The sequence below is a fragment of the Polypterus senegalus genome, chromosome 3 (genome assembly GCF_016835505.1).
Source record: "Polypterus senegalus isolate Bchr_013 chromosome 3, ASM1683550v1, whole genome shotgun sequence".
NCBI lineage: Eukaryota > Metazoa > Chordata > Cladistia > Polypteriformes > Polypteridae > Polypterus > Polypterus senegalus.
In genome coordinates this window covers 264,262,480-264,283,175 of record NC_053156.1, presented here as the reverse complement: position 1 = coordinate 264,283,175, position 20,696 = coordinate 264,262,480, and the positions used below count along the sequence as shown (strand labels likewise).

The 20,696-nt window shown below is 35.9% G+C and overlaps 1 protein-coding gene across 11 annotated transcripts in view; it reads right to left on the bottom strand.

Moving 5' to 3' along the window:
• Positions 1-20,696, bottom strand: part of enah (ENAH actin regulator) — a 248,100-nt gene that overhangs the window by 14,507 nt on the left and 212,897 nt on the right. For 6 of the 11 annotated variants that reach the window (XM_039749057.1, XM_039749065.1, XM_039749055.1 and 3 more), the window contains 6 exons: positions 14,967-15,277; positions 14,399-14,526; positions 6,300-6,354; positions 4,836-4,884; positions 4,497-4,563; positions 3,923-3,982 (listed from right to left, as the gene is read on the bottom strand). In XM_039749057.1, the coding sequence (XP_039604991.1) occupies positions 3,923-3,982; positions 4,497-4,563; positions 4,836-4,884; positions 6,300-6,354; positions 14,399-14,526; positions 14,967-15,277 (670 nt within the window). Of the gene's footprint in view, positions 1-3,922; positions 3,983-4,496; positions 4,564-4,835; positions 4,885-5,042; positions 5,202-6,299; positions 6,355-14,398; positions 14,527-14,966; positions 15,278-20,696 lie in introns of those variants that run through there. The other 5 variants (XM_039749066.1, XM_039749056.1, XM_039749064.1 and 2 more) reach the window with 3 other exon arrangements.

Genomic DNA, 20,696 nt, shown 5'->3' with positions numbered 1-20,696 from the left:
TGCTCCAGGACTAGATTTCATTGGCAAGAGATGCCATACGTCACCAATTTCTCATACATTTTAGCTTTACCAGACATCTGTTTATATGGTGCTGTTTAATTATCTGTCTATTTTGAAACTAAGAAAAGTAAACAGGAAGGCTGGATATTTTTCCTTGTTAAGCGACAAAGATTAGACAGAGGAGACTCAGAAAGGCAGCAATGGTTAATGTTCTTCTAATCGCTTTGGCTGTTTTTAAATTTCAGTAGAGGCAGGCAGATTACATGCGAAGTTGCAGACTCTTTGTATATGTGCACACAATAAAAGTATTTTCTTAACTGAGGTAACCAATATGAAAAGAAAACCAATTTCTCTTTGCTTGGACCAGAAATTCAAGGTCACAGATTTATATTCTGCATCTTAGACAGATTTTATTAACGCAGTGAAAACTGGTCACCGATTAGGAAAAGGGTTAGAATGAAAACCTGCAGCCACTGCGGCCCTCCAGGCCTAAAGTTTGACACTCATGCTCTAGATGGTGTAAGAATGCATTTGGTGGCATGCATTTTGAGGATTTGTGTGCACAAGCGTGATTAAGGATTAATTTAGTAAAATAATAGACTTAATAGGTCATGATGAAACTTGAGGAATGAAGTTTGATCAATTTTAGAACTCTTAGCTTGTTTAATTTCTTTTCATAACACATAATGCAGAAATGTCAATCACACTTGGTGCCATTTGAATAAATGGCGGGATTTGGTTCATGATACACTAGAACAGGGGCAAAGGGTACCAATCAATTGCAGGGTACATCTTATAAAAAGAAAGACATTCTGTCTAATTACACATTTATTGGTACTGTAAATGCTTGGAAAAATATGTTCATATTCACCTTTTACTTCAAAAGGGCATGAGTCCAATGAAAAGCCACAGCATTTGATAAGAATTTGGGAAAATACATTTATTTGAAATGACCATGCCTAACATATAAATGTTTCACAAGTTGCAGACCTATTTTTGATATAGCTCATCATGATGTGGGCATTCCTGTTCCTTATGTACCCGAGTTAACTGTAACTGCGAGAAACCTTCATTATTCCCTTAGGGCGGTATGAAAATCAATGACCGCAACCAATGCAAGGAATGTAAAAAATTCAGAATTGTGAAGCACATCTGGCTGCAAGATTTGAGAAAAGGGATTGGAATTCTGTACAACATTGCTAGTGATGAATTAACATAAAAAACATCCTGGGATGAAGCCTTAGACTTGACACTGCCTCCAACATTCTAAAGACAAATTTCAAAAATGAAGAAACATAAAAAAAATATATATTTTTAAATTAGGTGTGGTTTTATTTAAAATGTATTACAATTCATTTAAAGTGATGTCTTAACAGTGCGATTTATAAAACCTCCATTACAATTTTGTGACAACATATTCACAATTGAGCTAGAAATACTTTTTAATAGTTACTTTTATCATTTCACTCATTAGTATACCCTAAAACTGAATAAACAAAAACCATCATCTAACTGTGTTGACGCAACTTGGAAGTTTTGTATTACATTTTTAAAACACATTAGTGCAGTTTATTTTCCTAGCATTGTTTCTGTGTCTGCCAAAACATAATTATGAAATACAGATGCAGCATATCATAATTAATGTATCAAATACTGACGTTTTAAAACTAGTAGAAAAAAATCGTTTTGATGTTGTTGTTGAAGCACAAATATGTGCAAACGTAACTTTTGCATTTTCAGCTGTGCATATGTACAATAACTTAGCTTCACTAAAAGAGTAGTCTTGAGACAGATTACAAGCTAACCAATTCCTATTACTCTGACATGCTGAAAATCCCACCCTTGTACATTCTTTACATGGGTCAAGTCTGGAGGGAAGGAAAGTGGCCATATGCCAGAATTTCCTTTTGTTGCTTTCTTTCTGAAACATGTGCAGGTATAGCCTGCCATGAACTGGGGAGCAGCAGGCTACACTTCCATGAATCTTTAACATGGCTCAAAGAATGTACTTCATTGTCAAATAAAATGAGCAACTCGCCACATCTCTTAAGGCAATTTAGCAAAGCACATTCTGAGTAGGAAAAACTAGGGTTGTTTGAAATGGGATGGGTCTAGTTTCAATCACTAATATATATGTTTAGGGGTAATTTGTAAGCACTTCCCATATTATTATCACAGATTGGAAAATCTAAGAAGATTAACAGGAGTACTAGAAATTAATCCCTTTTATTCCATATGTCTGGGAATGTTCTTTCTTTATATTTTACTGCAAAGTCTAATTTTCTTATTTTTTACATTCAATTAAATATGCAGCCAAATTAATTTTCTATTTACAGGAAAAAGTTGACCTTAAACTTGATTAAAACCTAAATGTATTCCTATCTTATACAGAGACCATGTGTTTGCAGGATATTATGCAATGTCCTTAAATCTGGAAGAATGTGGATAGAAGGCAATGGACTGACATCATAGTTTTAATCCTTCTAAAAATTGAAACACTAGAGTGGCTAGAAGGAAGACACGTTTAATTTAAATGCATACGACAGCCTGCTTGGATTCTCAAAGGAGGAGGAGAAGGTTGGGAGCATGCATTGGACTCTCACAGCATGAAGAAAAAGCTTCTATGGTCTGATTAAACAATAATTGAAATCTCTGGGCAGAACTCAAGGCACTATGTTTGATGAAGACCAGGCTCTGCTCATCATCTGCATAATACCACACCTACCATGAAGCGTGAAGGTAGCAGCATCGTGCACAGGGTGTGCTTCTCAGCAGCAGAAACAAGATGACAATCTTTTGAATGCAGCCAAAAACAAGAGAGGTTCCTGATGAAATCCTGCTCCAGAGTGCACACAACCTCAGACAATGATTAATCTTTTAGCACAATGATGACCTAACATATATAGCCAAGGCAACGCTTGAGAGGTTTCGGGACAAGTCTCTGACTGTCCTTGAGTGGCCCAGCCAAAGCCCCCACTTAAACTCCATAGAACACTGACCTAAAGATGGCAGTTTACTGGCACTTTCCATCCATTCTATTTAATCACTGAAACCTGAGAGAATGTGCCTGGAAGAACGGAATAAACTGTCTAAATTCTGGTATGCAAAGCTAGTAGAAACTTATCCGAGAAGAATCCAAGCTGTAATTGCTGCGAAATACCTATATGAAAAATGAGATATTTCACTATTTGATTTTTTAAAATTTGTATACCTTTCTAAAACATGTTTTTACTTTGAATTTAATGAAGGTTATCCCAAGGTACACAAGGAGCAGGATTTGTTAAATAAGTAAAACTGGACAGACCAGGTTTGTCCACCTGAAGATGTTAGACCTTTCACCTAATTTGCCTTGTCAGAAGATTGAGAAACATATATTGTGATCATTTTTAACAGTTCAACAACTGCCCCACTCTGAATTCTGGGTTTAAAAAATAATAATTAAAAACAAAAGAAACTAATTGCAAATAATGTTTAGAATTATTTTCAAGGACTAATAAAATAAACATTACTAATTAAAAAATGCATCAAAAAACAAAGCAGATACACAGTCATTGGATATACTGGCATGTAAGTGAAAAAACAAGTAAAAGCTTATATTTTAATAAATTAGTATATTAACATTTATTAATCACAAAATATCTACTGTACATACCTAGGTTCAAAATTCTTAAAGAATACAGATTAGCAGTTAAGGCACACATTTACAACTTTTTAACAGTTATGCAAATGTTACTTTCCCAAACTCAACTCCATTAAACATATATTGAAGGAAATTAGAAATACTAGTGTATGTCAACTTCCAAATGTTTTTCAGGGCACTACTTTCTCAAAACAGACTAACTTTGCCCCCTACTGGTCGCTTTGTACATAGCGTTAAAGATTCATTTTCAGAAGTTATATCACACTTTACAGGTTTATATACCTGCTTAGGGAATCACAGTAGTTGTCAGAAACCATCTGATTTCTCCATGGTGAATCCCGTCTGTGAGGGTAAAAAAGACTAACTTAACAGGCTAATTCTTGTTCATCCTTAGATGTCAAAAGTAAGAGAGCATAATTTCAAAAGTAAACCTTACTGTGTGCACACTGCCTAACTTAACACAGTCAATGTAGCTTACACAGCTTTTACTTAAATAATGTATACAGAAGCATACATATTTTAAGTATGCATTTATATTGGTATTGAAAAGTACACAAAATAAATGAAAATGCAAATCATTCTACTTAAAGAACTGTATGCTACGTTTAGGATTATTTTATAGAAATTCCATTGCCATAAATTTACATGAGATTGATCTAGCTCTGTCCGTATCATTTCATTTTCTGAATGAAACACCTTCATGACAGGCCAAAGAAAATATAAAAGAAAAGTAATTTGCAATTCCAACTATCTAAATTTACTTTTACAAAAAGAAAATGCTTTAATATTTTTTATACACTAAACCTAAATGATACACTACTACAGCTATGGTGAGAAAAGTAAAAAGTAATATTACCTTGATATAACTGGAGATTTGCTACCATTCATAGTGTTTGTTCTTTCCCAGGGCTTTCTTGCCATATCTAAATAAATAAAAAAAATAAAAATAAAAAAAAATCACCCACATGCTAGCATTACTCCAAGTTTCTTTAATATAGTCAAATTTTCAGTGAATTCAGATTAAGAAATTGGCTTTTAGACATTTTGTTACTTTACATTAAACATAATTTGCTCTTACTATTGATAGTTGGGTGCTTTAGAGTGGTCAGTCTTGCATAAAACATGAACAAGACTAGTTGACTACTATACTGTACAATACTTTTTTATGTTTTAACCACAAGAAAACAATGTTTACCTGGAGTACTTGCTGCTGGTATCTTAGGACATGTGGGTTCTGCATCTTCCTGTAGGGAGAAATATAACTAGGACCATTAAAGATTTTATCAAGAGAAAACTGACTGACACACACACACACCAGGCATCAATGGGCAGACATTGCCCTCCCATTCTTGGGAGAACAATATAATTTAAGGATGGCGGGAGACTGCCTAGTGGGGTGGTGTTTTACCCAGTACACTGGGGTGGCAGCATCCCAATAAGTAATGGTCCCTTATGAATACCCGCAGGTTTGCATTGGTGTTGTAGTTCCAATGTGCAGCTTCGTTGGGGTCCATGGTTGCCACTGGAGGAAGCTGTCAGAAGGAGGCTCCTCTGTCAAACACTGTATGGGTAAAATTATGTGGTCACCACTCCAGATTGAGTTCAGGTGTTTCAGACATGGTCATTGTTAGTAGGCGCATAAAATCAGCATACAGCCATGAAATCATCATTCACAAACACTGTCAGTAGAATGGGTTGTACTGAAGAGCTCGGCAACTTGGCACAGTCATAGGATGCCAAATTCACCACTAGTCAATACATGAAACTTCTGCTCTGTTAGACCTGCCACAGTTAATTGTAAAAGTTATTCATGTGAAGTGGAAGTGATTAAGAGCAACAGTGGCTCAGTCATAAAGTGGTAGACCACACAAATTCAAGAGTAGTGCTACCAAGTGCTTAAGTTCATCTTTGGCTGCATCAGTCACAACAGAGTTCCAAACTGCCTCTGGAAGCAACATGACCACAAGAACTGTGCATTGTGAGCTTTATGAAATGGGTATCCATGACAGAGCAGCTACACAGATCACTATACATAATGCCAAGGATCAGCTGGAGTGGTGTAAAGCATGCCACTATTGAACTCTGGAGCATTGGAAACATGTTCTCTGGAGTGATGAATCACATTTGATTATCTGGCAGTCTGATGGATGAATCGGGGTTTAGTTGACTGCATAGTGCCTACTGTAAAATTTGATAAGAGGAGAGATGATCATTTTTGAGGGTTTGTGCACACATCCAAGTCCATAAAAACAAGGTTTGAGGAGTCTTTGAAGGAACTCAAGTGTACTAACACAGGGCCTTTGACTCCAGAGTTGGATTTGAAAAGGAGTCCTCCGTCTCAACTAGGTGATATGAATTTTACAGTGGAGGAGGACAACCTTTGTCTGTAGAAGAGAAAGAGGGAGGGACAAAGAATAGATAAGAGTGAAAGAGTAGCGTACACTGGTCTTGTTTGCTATGATAGCAGCATCTCTCACTACATGCCAGAGAGTAGGAAGATGCTGCAGGCTGGTTACACACGCCAGAAAGAATTTCACAGTACTCTGTACACGTGACAGTATTACTACAGCTACAACCACCCATACACACACATAAGCGTGCATACAGAAATGCATGTAAATTCACACGCATACTGTGAAATTGTAATTATTCTACTCACTTGTTTTTCTTTTGTTTCCGGTTCAGGTGTTGATCCCTTTTCAGCAATTCTTCTCCTAGACAGAAAATTGCATCTTTAATTATCTGGGCTTTGCACAGGGAAAACACTCGCAGTTAACATTTTGTTATTTAAAGTCTGAACATACTGTTATGATCAAATACGTGTAATACATGTTTCAGAAATGTCTATGGTTTACAAGTGATTATATAAAATTGGGAGATCAACTACCAACATTAAAAGCAGATTTTTCTTAAACAAACATGAAGATATCATTCTCAAACTCATTAATGAAATTAATTGTAATGGGGGCTAGAGCCAATTCTGTCAGCATTTACTAAAAGGCAGGAAACGGCCCTGGAAAGGGTATCAGTACATCACCAAACATGATAAATAATTAACTTCTGATTACTTGTCAATCCAAACATCAAAGTTTAAAAACATTTCTGATTTTACATGTATGAAAGAATTTTTAAACTGGTGGCATTATGTCAAAACTATATATATTACTAGCCATATCCTGCGGCTCTGCCCATGTATTATGAAAAAGGACAGTGAGGTGAGCCCTGCCTGACTTCCCCACTCCTGACGTCGCGCTTCCTCCTCCCCTCAGTCCGCAGCCTCCATCTTGGATTAGAGCAAATATATTGTTCTGGCAAGCAAACAACGATTCTTAGTGCAATAAGAGAAGTCGCAAAATCAACCGGAATGTTCAAGCAAATTATAGGAAAAAACACGATCTAAATCCGTTTAGTAGTACTCTCGTGAAAAGTGGACAGACAGACAGATGTTGGAATGAATATATATATATATATATATATATATATATATATATATATATATATATATATATGACACTGTCATATTTAAAAGTTTTTGGCATATCTTGCAATAAACCCTGAAGTCAATCAAAAGCAATGATGGTATTTTTATATACCTACATGTATTGTTTTTTTTCCTCTCAAATTAATCTTGTCTTTCCATGCTGTCTAGTAGTCTAACTACTGTGATGACCAGTGCATCACAGCTGAGTGAATCTGCTTTTACAAAGATCTGCATTCAGCCACATACAGTGAAGGGCTCATTACCATTGAATCGCTAAGGCTAAGAGTATTCCAGTGATGTTGTACGTGATTGGTCATTCATATTACATGTCACAGCTGTGTATAAAAAAAGTGAACATAAAATCACATGTGTAACAGCTCTTTACTCACAGTTATGCACTTCTGCCATAGTGCACGGGGGCCGTTTGATTGACGTGCATTAAGGCATGAAGTTTGTACTAGGGAAGTGTTATCTTCTTCAAAAAAGTACCAGAATGCCGGTGACACGGAATAAGGCTCTATTGAGAACAACATTTTGCTGAAGAACTCAATGCTATGCTTGATTTTTAAGTAATGCTCATAGTTTACTTTTGAAGTATTGTGACATGCAGTTCAATTACCATATACAGGGGAATGCTTGTCTGTTAGTTTTCTAAGCAATGCTCTTCCAGTTCCAACTTAAAGTACCTGCTTGCAGCTTCATGTGCTGACCCCCTCCCTCAATCAAATGCCACTGAATCACGTCACACAAATTTTCACGTGGGACTGATTTTCAATCACATGTGGACCCCTCTCCTTGTTCCAATTGATTGAAAGTCATTGTTCCTTTTCATTGTTTTGAGTAATCCAGTTTTCAACTTGCATGACAATAATGTGCATTTTAGGTCGATTCGACACTCTATAGTGGCCTTGTGTGAATGATTTAGGTGTATGTTTGTGTAACTAGCTCTGGGTCCAGGACAGGTTCTGCCATGGGCCCAGTGCTGCCAACAAAGGCATTGCTTCCACCTTGAGACCCAGAAAGGGAACAAGTTGGTATGAAAATGAATGTATGTACTTAATTTACTCCAGATGTGAAATGAAAGAAGTAGGTAACAAACAAACCAATAAAAAAAAAAAAAAAAACTCAACCTTTTTGGGGGCAACTAAAGCAGGAGATGATGTGTAAATTAGTGGAGGAAAAATTCCCAATCTATTGTTTAAAATGAAAGGTTTATCTGTGTCTGGTAGTAAACAGAAAATGCTTCAAAGTCTGGCATGAAAAATAATTTTGAAAGTAAAGGTTTGAATGAGTACATAAGTACATAGTTAAAAATTGTTTACTCATTGCTTCAGTGAATACTGAGTGAGTATATCTTTTTTGCTAAAAAAAACAAATCTAACAGCAATACTTGTTTAGAAAAACCGTTTAAGTGTTAGACACAAAATGAACTTTGCAATGCTGCAGGGTATGACATCTTGGGGTACAAAAGAAAAAAAATGTACAATGCAAGGTTATGCATCATAAAATGTCTTAGTTATGTAATGTAGAATCCAGATATTTGGAGAGAAATTCCTAAAATAACTCATTTTCTGTGTTTTATTTAGTTTATACTGGTGTGAAACAAAGGTTGTTATTCATATAAAGACTCTCTTCTAAAAAAATGGAAGTGTTATACTCAGTACTCTTTAGTCATTTGCAGCTTCTTTATTACATAAGTAGAATAGCAGCCATTTATTTTTGGGTATGTAACTTAGATGCAATTATACCAAAAATCCCTTTGGGCATAAGGGGTTAAACAAGATGATTTCTAGTAGTGGGTGTCAAATGACAATCTACAAGTGTCACAGCAGACTGCTTCCTTGTGCATGCTAGGGATGTTTTTGTCTAATTACATTGATTTAAATTCTCTTGTATTTCAGCCTTTCAGTTTTTATTTTTTGCTTTCACACTTTTAATTTTCAAATAAAACTTTTGCTAATGCAAATGCAACCCTCATTTAAATAGGCTACATATCCTTCCAGTGACAGGCTGTAACTTGCAGTTAAGCACATGTGATTTTAAGAAGTAACACACCTTGCATTGTTGAAAATATTGATCTGTGTAATGAGTAGTTTGCCCCAGATCAGATCATATGGAAAATAAAAAGTCATGTATTAGCATAAATAGACATAAAGGTAATCAAGAGCTTCTATAAGCATTAAACTTAGAGTGAATTACACAGGTCAAGCAAATAGTTAAATAAAGGCATTTGCAATATTTCTTTTAGGCTCACAGCAAAATCACCAATATTGAGTAACTTGAAAAGACAGAGCAGTGGAAAGTAGCAATGCAGAGAATTCACTCGAGCTCCATATGCGCAAAGCATACAATTATACAATTCAAAATTATATCTCGACTAAAACTCTCCAAAATGTTTCCAGGGCATGATCCAACCTGCGAACGTTGCAACCAAGCCCCAGCCTCACTGGGTCACATGTTCTGGGCCTGCACTAAATTAACATTATTCTGGACAAAAATGTTTAATTACCTCTCAGACAGCCTTGGACTCACAATCCCTCCTAACCCATTAACAGCTGTGTTTGGGGTTCTTCCAGAGGGGCTTAAAGTGGAGAAGGACAAACAAATTGTGATTGCATTCACTACACTGTTGGCACGCAGACTTATTCTGATAAACTGGAAGAACCCAAACTCTCCTCTTTTAAGTCAGTGGGAAACTGATGTGTTATACTATTTAAAATTGGAAAAAATCAAATACTCAGTTAGAGGATCTGTACAGACTTTTTTCAAAACATGGCAGGATCTAATCAGTAATATTTTAAAATAAGTTTATAAAGCACAGAGAATTTATTAATTTAGGTATTTTTACAAGCCTTAAATTTTACACCGTTTGGCTTGCTCTCTCTCTCAGGGGTGGGGATCGTTCTGTTCTTAACATAATTCTTTTTTTTTGTAAAAACTTGATTGCTATGTATTGATTGTAATAAAATTAATAAATAAAAAAAAAAAAAAAAAAAAAAAGACAGAGCAGGAAGAGAATTACGTACAGAAACTATCTAAGGACACAGAAGGTCAGCTAAGAAATAAGGGAAGCTGAAAATGGTATTGAATGACGAGATGCAGAAAATATTGGTGGCCAAGAAAGGCCCGTGAGAAGCCAGCTGGAGTAGCTGAGTCAAAATAGACAGAAAAGGCATTGTTTCAAATGAGGTCAAGATGATAAGAAATGATTATATAAACTGTGATTTTTGGCCTGTTCTGGGTTCATCTCAGTTTGGCCTAATTGGGTTGAGTCCACACTATTGTTTATTGCAATAAAACTAATTACTCTGTTTGCCTCTCCTTCAACTAGAGCCTTCTTTCAAGGTGAGAATCTTCAGCATATTTTATGTTTCCACAATGACAGTTCCAGTTATATTTTCTTTTACATCTTATTCATATGCTACAATTACTAATTATTTTTGCTGTAAATATACTCAGATTAGATTATTGTTGCTGTTCCCTTTAAGACAACGCTTTTCTGTGTGCAAAAGTGCAGGTTATTGTGTGGAATGGTGCATGTTTTTGATTGGTTCTTATATCTGCATTGTTAAGGGTAAAAATTTATATTTTTTTACAAAAAATCAAGTTTACAGTAAACACCATCACAAACATTGCATCAACAACCCCCTGTAGATATTTCACTCTTACCACTTCAACTGGTAAGGATGGTCTACTATTTCAAATGCTTGTTCCATTTTTGTTCACAGAGGTATTTTCTGGATGTCGCTTATTTAACAGCATTTTTTATATATATATATATATATATATATATATATATATATATATATATATATATATATATATATATATATATATATATATATACACACACAGCGTCCGGAAAGTATTCATATTGCATCACTTTTTCCACATTTTGTTATGTTACAGCCTTATTCCAAAATGGATTAAATTCATTTTTTTCCTCAGAATTCTACACACAACACCCCATAATGACAATGTGAAAAAAGTTTACTGGAGGTTTTTGCAAATTTATTAAAAAAAAAAATTGAGAAATTACATGTACATAAGTATTCACAGCTTTTACTTTGGCGATGCACCTTTGGCAGCAATTACAGCCTGAAATCTTTTTGAATTTGATGTCACAAGCTTGGCACACCTATCCTTGGCCAGTTTCGCCCATTCCTGTTTGCAGCACCTCTCAAGCTCCATCAGGTTGGATGGGAAGCGTCAGTGCACAGCCATTTTAAGATCTCTCCAGAGATGTTCAATCGGATTCAAGTCTGGGCCACTCAAGGACATTTACAGAGCTGTCCTGAAGCCACTCCTTTGATACTGTATCTTGTCTGTGTATTTAGGGTCGTTGTCCTGTTGAAAGATGAACCGTCACACCAGTCTGAGGTCAAGAGCGCTCTGGAGCAGGTTTTAAACCAGGATGTCTCTGTACATTGCTGCAGTCATCTTTCCCTTTATCCTGACTAGCCTCCCAGTTCCTGCCACAGAAAAAACATCCCCACAGCATGATGCTACCACCACCATGCTTCACGGTAGGGATGGTATTGGCCTGGTGATGAGCGGTGCCTGGTTTCCTCCAAACGTGACTCCTGGAATTCACACCAAACAGTTCAATCTTTGTCTCATCAGATCAGAGAATTTTATTTCTCATGGTCTGAGAGTCCTACAGGTGCCTTTTGGCAAACTCCAGGCGTGCTGGCATGTGCCTTTTACTAAGGAGTGGCTTCCGTCTGGCCACTCTACCATACAGGCCTGATTGGTGGATTGCTGCAGAGATGGTTGTCCTTCTGGAAGGTTCTCCTTTCTCCACAGAGGACCTCTGGAGCTCTGACAGAGTGACCATTGGGTTCTTGGTCACCTCCCTGACTAAGGCCCTTCTCCCCCTATCGCTCAGTTTAGATGGCAGGCCAGCTCTAGGAAGAGTCCTGGTGGTTTTGAACTTCTTACACTTACAGATGATGGAGGCCACTGTGCTCATTGGGACCTTCAAAGCAGCAGAAATTTTTCTGTAACCTTCCCCAGATTTGTGCCTCGAGACAATCCTGCCTCGGAGGTATACAGATAATTCCTTGCTTGATTTGTGCTTGGTTTGTGCTCTGACATGAACTGTCAACTATGGGACCTTATAAAGACGTGTGTGCTTTTCCAAATCATGTCCAATCAACTGAATTTACCACAGGTGGACTCCAATTAAGCTGCAGAAACATCTCAAGGATGATCAGGGGAAACAGGATGCACCTGAGCTCAATTTTGAGCTTCATGGCAAAGGCTGTGAATACTTATGTACATGTGCTTTCTCAATTATTTTAAAAAAAAAAAAAAAAAAGTTGCAAAAATCTCAAGTAAACTTTTTCACATTATCATTATGGGATGTTGTGTGTAGAATTCTGAGTAAAAAAATGAATTAAATCCATTTTGGAATAAGGCCGTAACATAACGAAATGTGGAAAAAGTGATGCGCTGTGAATACTTTCCGGATGCACTATATATATATATATATATATATATATATATATATATATATATATATATATATATATATATATATATATATATATATATATATATATATATATATATATATATATATATATATATATATATATAACCAAACATGTTTGGGACAACTTCTTAAGTGGATTACACAACAAGAGTAATGTAAGATTTTCACGGACATGTTCAAATTGTTTTCTATTATCCAGTGTTGGTCAGCATAAATGCCTATTGTATTGCTGTCTCCACTCTGTATGAAAACATGAGATTAAACATCACTTGGGGTGAGGAACATATAAAAAATATTTTTTAGAACATTCCTTTAAGGAGTATTATTGTACTCTGTACAATGATAATTACCAGATAAACCCCTAGTTATATGACTTCATCATTTAGACCCAACCCTCAAATTCAAACTTGCCTACCTTCAGAAAATGTTTTAGACAAATAAAAATTAATAAAATCTTTATTGGACATCTTTGGACTCATTCCTTACGCCAACCTGTAGTGGCTATAGATTAATTCCAAACTACTGAAGAACTATACTAAAAAAAATACTGAAAGGAATGCTACAAAATTTTTTATTTGGTACTAAAATATGTCTAATTGAAATTCTCAACAATCCCACACACCCACTACATAGTAAACTTTTTTATTTTTAAACAATTTTCTGGCATTAAACAGATTCTTACGTATCGAATAAACACTTTACTGGCATTATAGATCATTTGTACCTTCAGCAATTGGGGTGTGTAGTGAGAACAGGTTACTGGAAATGACGTTCATCACTTACATGGCAGATACATATCAGCCATTATACAGATGGGTGTAACATTTTTTAGTATATGAATTTACGTATGTATGCATGTCTAATATCTGTGTGCATGTTGGTGTTCAGATGTATGTGGATTTCTACATTGTATTTTTTTTTGTCTTTTTTTATATATGAAAACATATTTCTATGTTAAGTTTATTGTTGATGCATAAACCAAATGAATATCCCTCTAAGGGATAATAAAGTAAAGGTTTCTTGATGACAAAACATAACATTCTCAGTTCAACTAATTCCAATATAGAGTTGCAGAGGCCAGAGCCTACTCTGGCAAAAATCATCCTTGGACAATATAAAAGTCTATCCTGGGATCTACACATGCTCACTCTGAAACTATCACAAAAGGCATACTAGAATTGCCCACAATGAAATATTGTAGCAAGAAATGAATTTTCTTTAATATCGTCAACATTTTAATTAATACTGATAACACAAAAAGAGGTAAATAGAAATGTATGGGCAAATCTGGTTTGACTAGACTGCCTATGATGACATGAATCATTAATTTTAATAAAGGTATCTATAAAAATGTTACCCAAAATAGAACATTTAAAAAGTTCATGATGCATGTAACAATTTATTTCAATGGTGTCAGGGAAACATTGATTACTTCTAAAATGAAACTGGCCATTTGGCATACAGAGAAACAACTCTGAAATACCATTATATTAAATGCTAAAGCTTCTGATATTTTAATATGTGCAGTATGATATTTACAGGACAGTGGTGTTTAAGGATTCCAAGTTCACTAAAAATGAAACTACAAACATTTTTGAGCAAATACATAAACGGATGTGAAAAAAAAAAAAACCAAAACAAACAAGGACAGAATGTGCAATCGTCCAAAAAAATACTGAGTAATCTACAAGGATCTCTTAAATTATGGAGAAGCACTTATAACTGTTGTACCAGATTAATGAAATCAATGTAAATGTAACAGAAAAAAATAGAAATCTACCTCCTGGCCAGCAGGGCACTCATTTCTTCCATGAGACCACCTCCACCCACAGACAGTGGTCCATTTCCACGACTAGACTCTATTTTTGTCAGTGTAGAGGCAGCGGCAACGCCTGTAGAATCTTCACTCTACTCAAAAAATGATCAATTGTCTTAAATTAGACTTGAACATGAAGTAAACACAAGGTTTATTACATTTTAGTACCCAAATGATTGAAATGTTGCTTGAAAGTGAGTTACAAACTGATCAAAATTATACCAAAATAACATTTGTTCGGAATGAACATACAACATAAGCACTACATCAATACATGCTGCAACTCCAACAGCCACTTTTAGAACGTTTCTATTTTGAAAGGAATGGCATGACTTAATCATCTTAACATCATCATCTCAATAATCTTCTGCACAAATCTGATGAATATGGTTTTTGCTCATTTTTTTCTGAAGGATCATTACAGCTGTCACAATATTGCACTTTAAGGGGAAAAAAAAAAAAAAAAGTTTGTCAGAACATCACCACTTCTAATTTAATGCAAGTGGCGTTGCATGCCATTGTTTTCACTTACCCTTGGCACTTTTCTCAGTTTGGCTCCAGCCAAAGCTGCCGCTAATCCAGCCAGCGGACGGTTTTCATCTGACACAGGAGAGAAACCTGCTGTGGGAAGAGGAGGGGCTGGGGGTGGGGGTGGTGCAGGTGGTGGTACCTGGCCTGGAAGTGGTGGAGGAGGTCCAGGAGGTGGTGGAGGTCCAGAGGAAGAAGGTAAAGGTGGGGGTGGAGGTGGGCATGGAGGAGGAGGAGGACCTGTCAGTAGCGGTAGTGAAGTTCCTGGAGGAAGTGGAGGGGGTGGAGGAGGAGCTGGTGGGCCTTGACTATTTTCTGTTGAGAAAATAAAAAAAAAAAAAATAAAACAATGAGGATGTATAAAACATAAGATAGATTGATTTTCCATTCTGGAATAAAATAATGAGTGAAAAAGAGTAAACAACAAAACTTAGAAATAACATTATTTAAATAAACGCAACTTAGTTTACTGAACTGTCTATATCAGAAGAATACAGCATGAGTTGAAAGACTCTCAAATGGCCTTTTCCACTGATTGCTGCACAAACAAACCACTCAACAGCAGCAAAACTCTTAGGTTTAGTCAACACTAACACAAATAAATGAGAACACACTTGACATTTTGAGACTGTTTTCATAAACGTTGTCACCCACAGGGAAATGCCAAAAACATGTAAACCTATCATTTCTGTGAATCAAGAGAGATACATGTTTATGGAGCAAACGTAAAGTAAATCAAAATGATGAAAAGTAAGAAAATGAAAAAGAATGAACACCAGACAAGCAGCAACTGTTTTTAAAATTTACAAATGAGTATAAGGTAGTAAAATCAACAGGTAATACAGACTGGCAGCCCTTAGAAAGAAATATAATGAAATATTTCACAAGTGTCACACAGAGAATTGTCTCTACAGTAAAAATTAGATCACAATTGAAATTCCAGCAACAAAACTGTAGTCTGAGGCCGAGCACATGACAATCATACGTCAGCATTTTAAAAAGCTTAGTTTCCACATTCTCACTGCTGGTATTTTCAAATTTACACACTTTGGACAGCATTCTCAATAAAGACACATTCTGCAGTGGTGAAAATCCCTTCTTAGTATGGATGGAAGGATAAAATTAATAAAAAAAGGACACCTTGGTATCTGCACACTGTGCAATTTGATTCATAGAACTGGGCTCGCCTCTTTCCAGTTTCTTAAAAAGAACTTAGAATCACTTCTATCTTTTTTTAATTTTCTATTTACAGATTAGATCTGTTCTCAGGTCATGAGGAATAGGTTTTTCTGCCCCTGTTCCCAACCACCCATTATATGACTAAATACATTTCCTTTTTGTACGCTTGTCTTCATGATTCCATTATTACATCTATCCTAGTCATTTAGAGATGAATCACTAACCTATTCCTGCCAGGCCCATTGTGTTGGAACACAGTTTTCAAAAACATCAAAAATTCTCCCAGAAATCTGAATTATCAACACATCTTGCCTGAAGAAGGGGCCTGAGTTGCCTCGAAAGCTTGCAAATTGTAATCTTTTTAGTTAGCCAATAAAAGGTGTCATTTTCCTTGGCTTTTCTCAACAAACTCAAAATTAAGGTAGTCATATATTTTATCACTAGAAAGGGTTTCCCGATGGGTTTAGCTGCTGACCCAATCTGTCAGCAGTGCTCCCCTTAATGTACTTTTCTCCACATGTTCTGGAAATGTCCCATTATTGCAGTTCTGAGCCCCAATTGCTTTTGCTCTTTTCTTCATTTTCTGTCTTTTTTCCATGCTGTTCATATCATTTGACCCCTTTCAGATTTCTCTAATCTCTCTCACTCTTTTAGCAATAGCATATTGCTTCAATAGCTACAGCATTAGCAAAAGTTATTATTGCTTCCCAAAGGAAGAACACTGACCTTGTTACTCTCACTGTTTGGAGGTCTTCTTTTTTATAACCTTGCTCTGTTAAAACTGTCAGCCGCACAGATGGAGAGTGCAGCGGCTCAAACAAGAGGGAAGGCACTATTTCCACGATGAAGTCATGGATGACAGTGAGCCCATGATCCAACTTAATTTGTAAATTTTAGTTTTCCCTCGCTCAGCAGGCTGTGTGGGCCTCTGAGCTTTGTCATTGACCTTTATGTTTTATTGATTTATTTTTTACTCTGTTACTTTGTATAGGAATGGGGGTTAGGGTGAGAGAAAGGGTGGTTCAAACTTATATATGAAAATAGATTTTTTTTTCATTTTTAAATATAGAGACGGTAGCAAAGGAAAAGATCTAAAAAAGAAATGATAAAGCTGCATTTTCAAATTTAATTGTGTTAGTGTGGACAAGGATTCACCATCCATTAGTTTGTTCTGGTCTCTCTTTCTCTCTAGAAACAGTTTCCAAGTGTTTCTGTGGAATTCCAGCACAATCTTAAGCAATGAATGAGGGACATAATGGAGTAGATTCAGAAAGTATTCAGACCCCTTCACTTTCTTCACATTATGCTATGTTTTAGCCTTGTGTTAAAAATCTTTTTTTATTTAATTAAGCAACACTGAATACCCCAGAATAGAGAAAAGAGGATTTTAGAATTTTTGCAAATGTATTAAAAATAACCTGAAATATCCTGTCCCTGGGACTGTGCCTAGTATACCACCAATATGAGATGCTGAATGTGTATTCTGATTACATTACCCACAATACAAGAGGTTTTCTTTCTTGCAGTGGAGATTAAGAATTTTTTTTCCCTTAATGTAAACAAAATCTCCCATTTACATCTGGTGTAAAGTGAAGATGCTGTGAAAAGAGTGAGCTGTTTAAAATTTTTTGGAGTAACTATCACCATTGACCTAATCGTTCTAGTCAAGCAGGCTTTCCTAGGCCTGTACTTTCTGTGAACTCTCCATCTATGCTCACCACTTTCGGTAAGCGTACAGGTGACTCCATCCAATCTGGCAGTAAAACCATTCCGAAATGACACTTGCTGAGCGCAAGACTATAGAGCATTACAAACAGTGATAAATGTTGCACAGAATATTACTTGAATGTACTGTAGTTTCGGTCAGTGTAGGATACATGTATGACATGCTGGCTTAGAAAGGCAAAGGGAATTATAAAAAACCTCAGCCATCCAGCAGTTACCATTTCCCCCTCCTCCAGGGAAATGACAAAAGACCCCTAGTTTTCACACTAATAAATTGATAAGTGCATTTTTTTTTTAACTACTTTATATTGACAACTACATGAGAGAACCTGCCGTGTGTTGAGGTGCTTTTGTATATGAGTTGCATTTTATGTTTAATATTGAATTCACTAACTTCAGTTGGTATTGTACTACTGTCACTAGTCTGGGGGAAACATGCAAGTAACAATCTCTTATTTTTCCAGTCTGAGCACATGACCATTAGTAAGGATAAAGAAACTATATGGAGGGACTAGTCTGAGATGGCACTCACAATAATCTCTATACTTAGGAATAGTGCTGGGAGGTATACCGGTTCATACCGAAAACAGTTTATTTTTGTTATGTTATGGATTTTTCTTATACTGCAACACCGGTTTAAATAGCCTAAACAACGTTCAGAATGTGGCGCAGCGGGAAACTGTGTAAGGGGGGAACTTTTTCACTGCTACACCACTAAACATGCATGCAACAGAGTACATGCGTTAGTTGGAGGTATTGAACGGTGAAAATGGAAAGAGAACATTCCGAAACTGAAGCTGTAGCAGACAATAAAATTGAACATGATGACACAGAAGAACTTTTGCCCCAAAAAAGGGACCGTGTCTGTTGTCTGAAGATACTTTGGTTTTAAAAGGTCAGATGTGGGCCAAAATATTTACTGCAAATGCTGTCAAGCTAAAGTCACCAGAGGGGCAACACGAGCAATTTGCTGCAAACATGCTTTGGAGTACCATGAATGTAAGGAACTAAGATTGGCACCCTCCATGTCCTCAGGTAAAACTGAAAAAGCTAGAGGACGCTAGAGGCAGATGTCACTTGTAGATGCGTTTGTTAGATGTACTGCCTATGACAAAAAAAGCAAGCAGTGGATCGAGATAACCAAAGCCATTACAATCCACATAGCTAACGTGTCAGTGGACGGAGATTGTGAACATTAATAGAAAGTGTATTTACTATTTATTCCTTTTCTAAGACACCTTCAGTGCAATACAACTTTTGACAAGCACCTCTGGATATTTTACTAAGTCTAAATGCCTCTTTGGACAGTTGAAAATATGTTGTCAAAATTACAGTTTAAGTTGTTTTCAAAACTCAATGTTCAATAAAAAGGTTCTATATTTTGACTGCAACTGTCATGCAATGTGATTCGTTCTCTTTATTAGTGCCACACAAACCTGTATTAATACTTGTGTGCACACTTAATTTTTTTTTGTACAATGTACAATTCTCATGACAGTGGAATAGGTTATTCTTAGCCAGTGTACTGCAGTAATTGCAATGGAAAATGTGGTTAACATCCACTCATGCATGGGAAAAAATACTGTATGAACACTGTGAAACCAGTATAATTCTGAAAAATACCATGGTATAGAATTTTGGTCATACTGCCCAGCACTACTTAGGAAACACTGGGATCTTGATCACATCATGTAGGCAGCATACAAGGTCACATGTGGAACAGTGGACCGCATACAGGTCATTATATAGTACTACCACCAAGGTTTAAATACATTTACTATAACTTTCCCACTATAGTTCTGGAAACAATGCACTGATGGAAAAAAAAAAAAACAAAAAAAAAAACAAAAACACAACTACCATAAAGAAAAGCGCATCTCTTAAAATGCTTGATATGGAAAAGAAATGAGCCAGCTGACATGTTGTTGAACAGTATATTTAAAAGTCCATTGAAAACAACACCATTAGCAGAAAATTACAGGGCATTATGACAAAGCAGAGACTTTTTATTAATAAAAAAGCAGCAAAAAAAAAAGTAGAATTAAAAAACTGAACTCTACCCAATGAGTGGAAATAAATAGCTGGTTGGATTTCCAAGGACAAAAACCCTTTCATAGAAATTAAAATAACACTTGTACATGTTTCAAGCTTCTTAAAATACTTAAATCATTACATAAAGATGAAGAATATATTTTTAAAAATAAAGTTAATCCTGAAATTTGCTTTAAAATAAAAAAAAAATTACAATTAACCATATGTTCAGTTAATTTCACAGAAGGCTGAAGAAAATATGACTAGGTTTAGTTTTAATACTGAAAGCAGTCTGCATGAAGTAAGCTTCTGATCTCTTGTTCCATTTATTTTCCAAAACACTGCATTTAGCTATGAATTGATTCCAGAGTTTCTAACAGCCCTGCTGTGCAAAACCATCATGATGAGTAAAGTGAATTTAAATTTGGTCAAGCTAGGTAGAATATAACTCAGGTTTTGTATTAATCTGGTACTTGTTAAGTGCAATAATACATTTTTAAGCAAAACAAAAATTATTAAAATAAATTAAATTGACCATCCTAAAAAAGTAACTAACTAGTAATATAACCTTAGTGAAAACTATAGTGCATGACCACTGCAAACTGCTTAATATTAAACATTTTAAGCTTCTTCCCAATAGTATGTACTGCATTTTAAAACTACTGTATACTGCAAAAAATATTTTACACTCATTATTTTAAAAATTCCACAATCTTGGGTCTAGGGCAGGGGTCCTCAATCACGGTCCTGGAGAGCCGCAGTGGCTGCAGGTTTTTGCTCCAACCCAGTTGCTTAATAA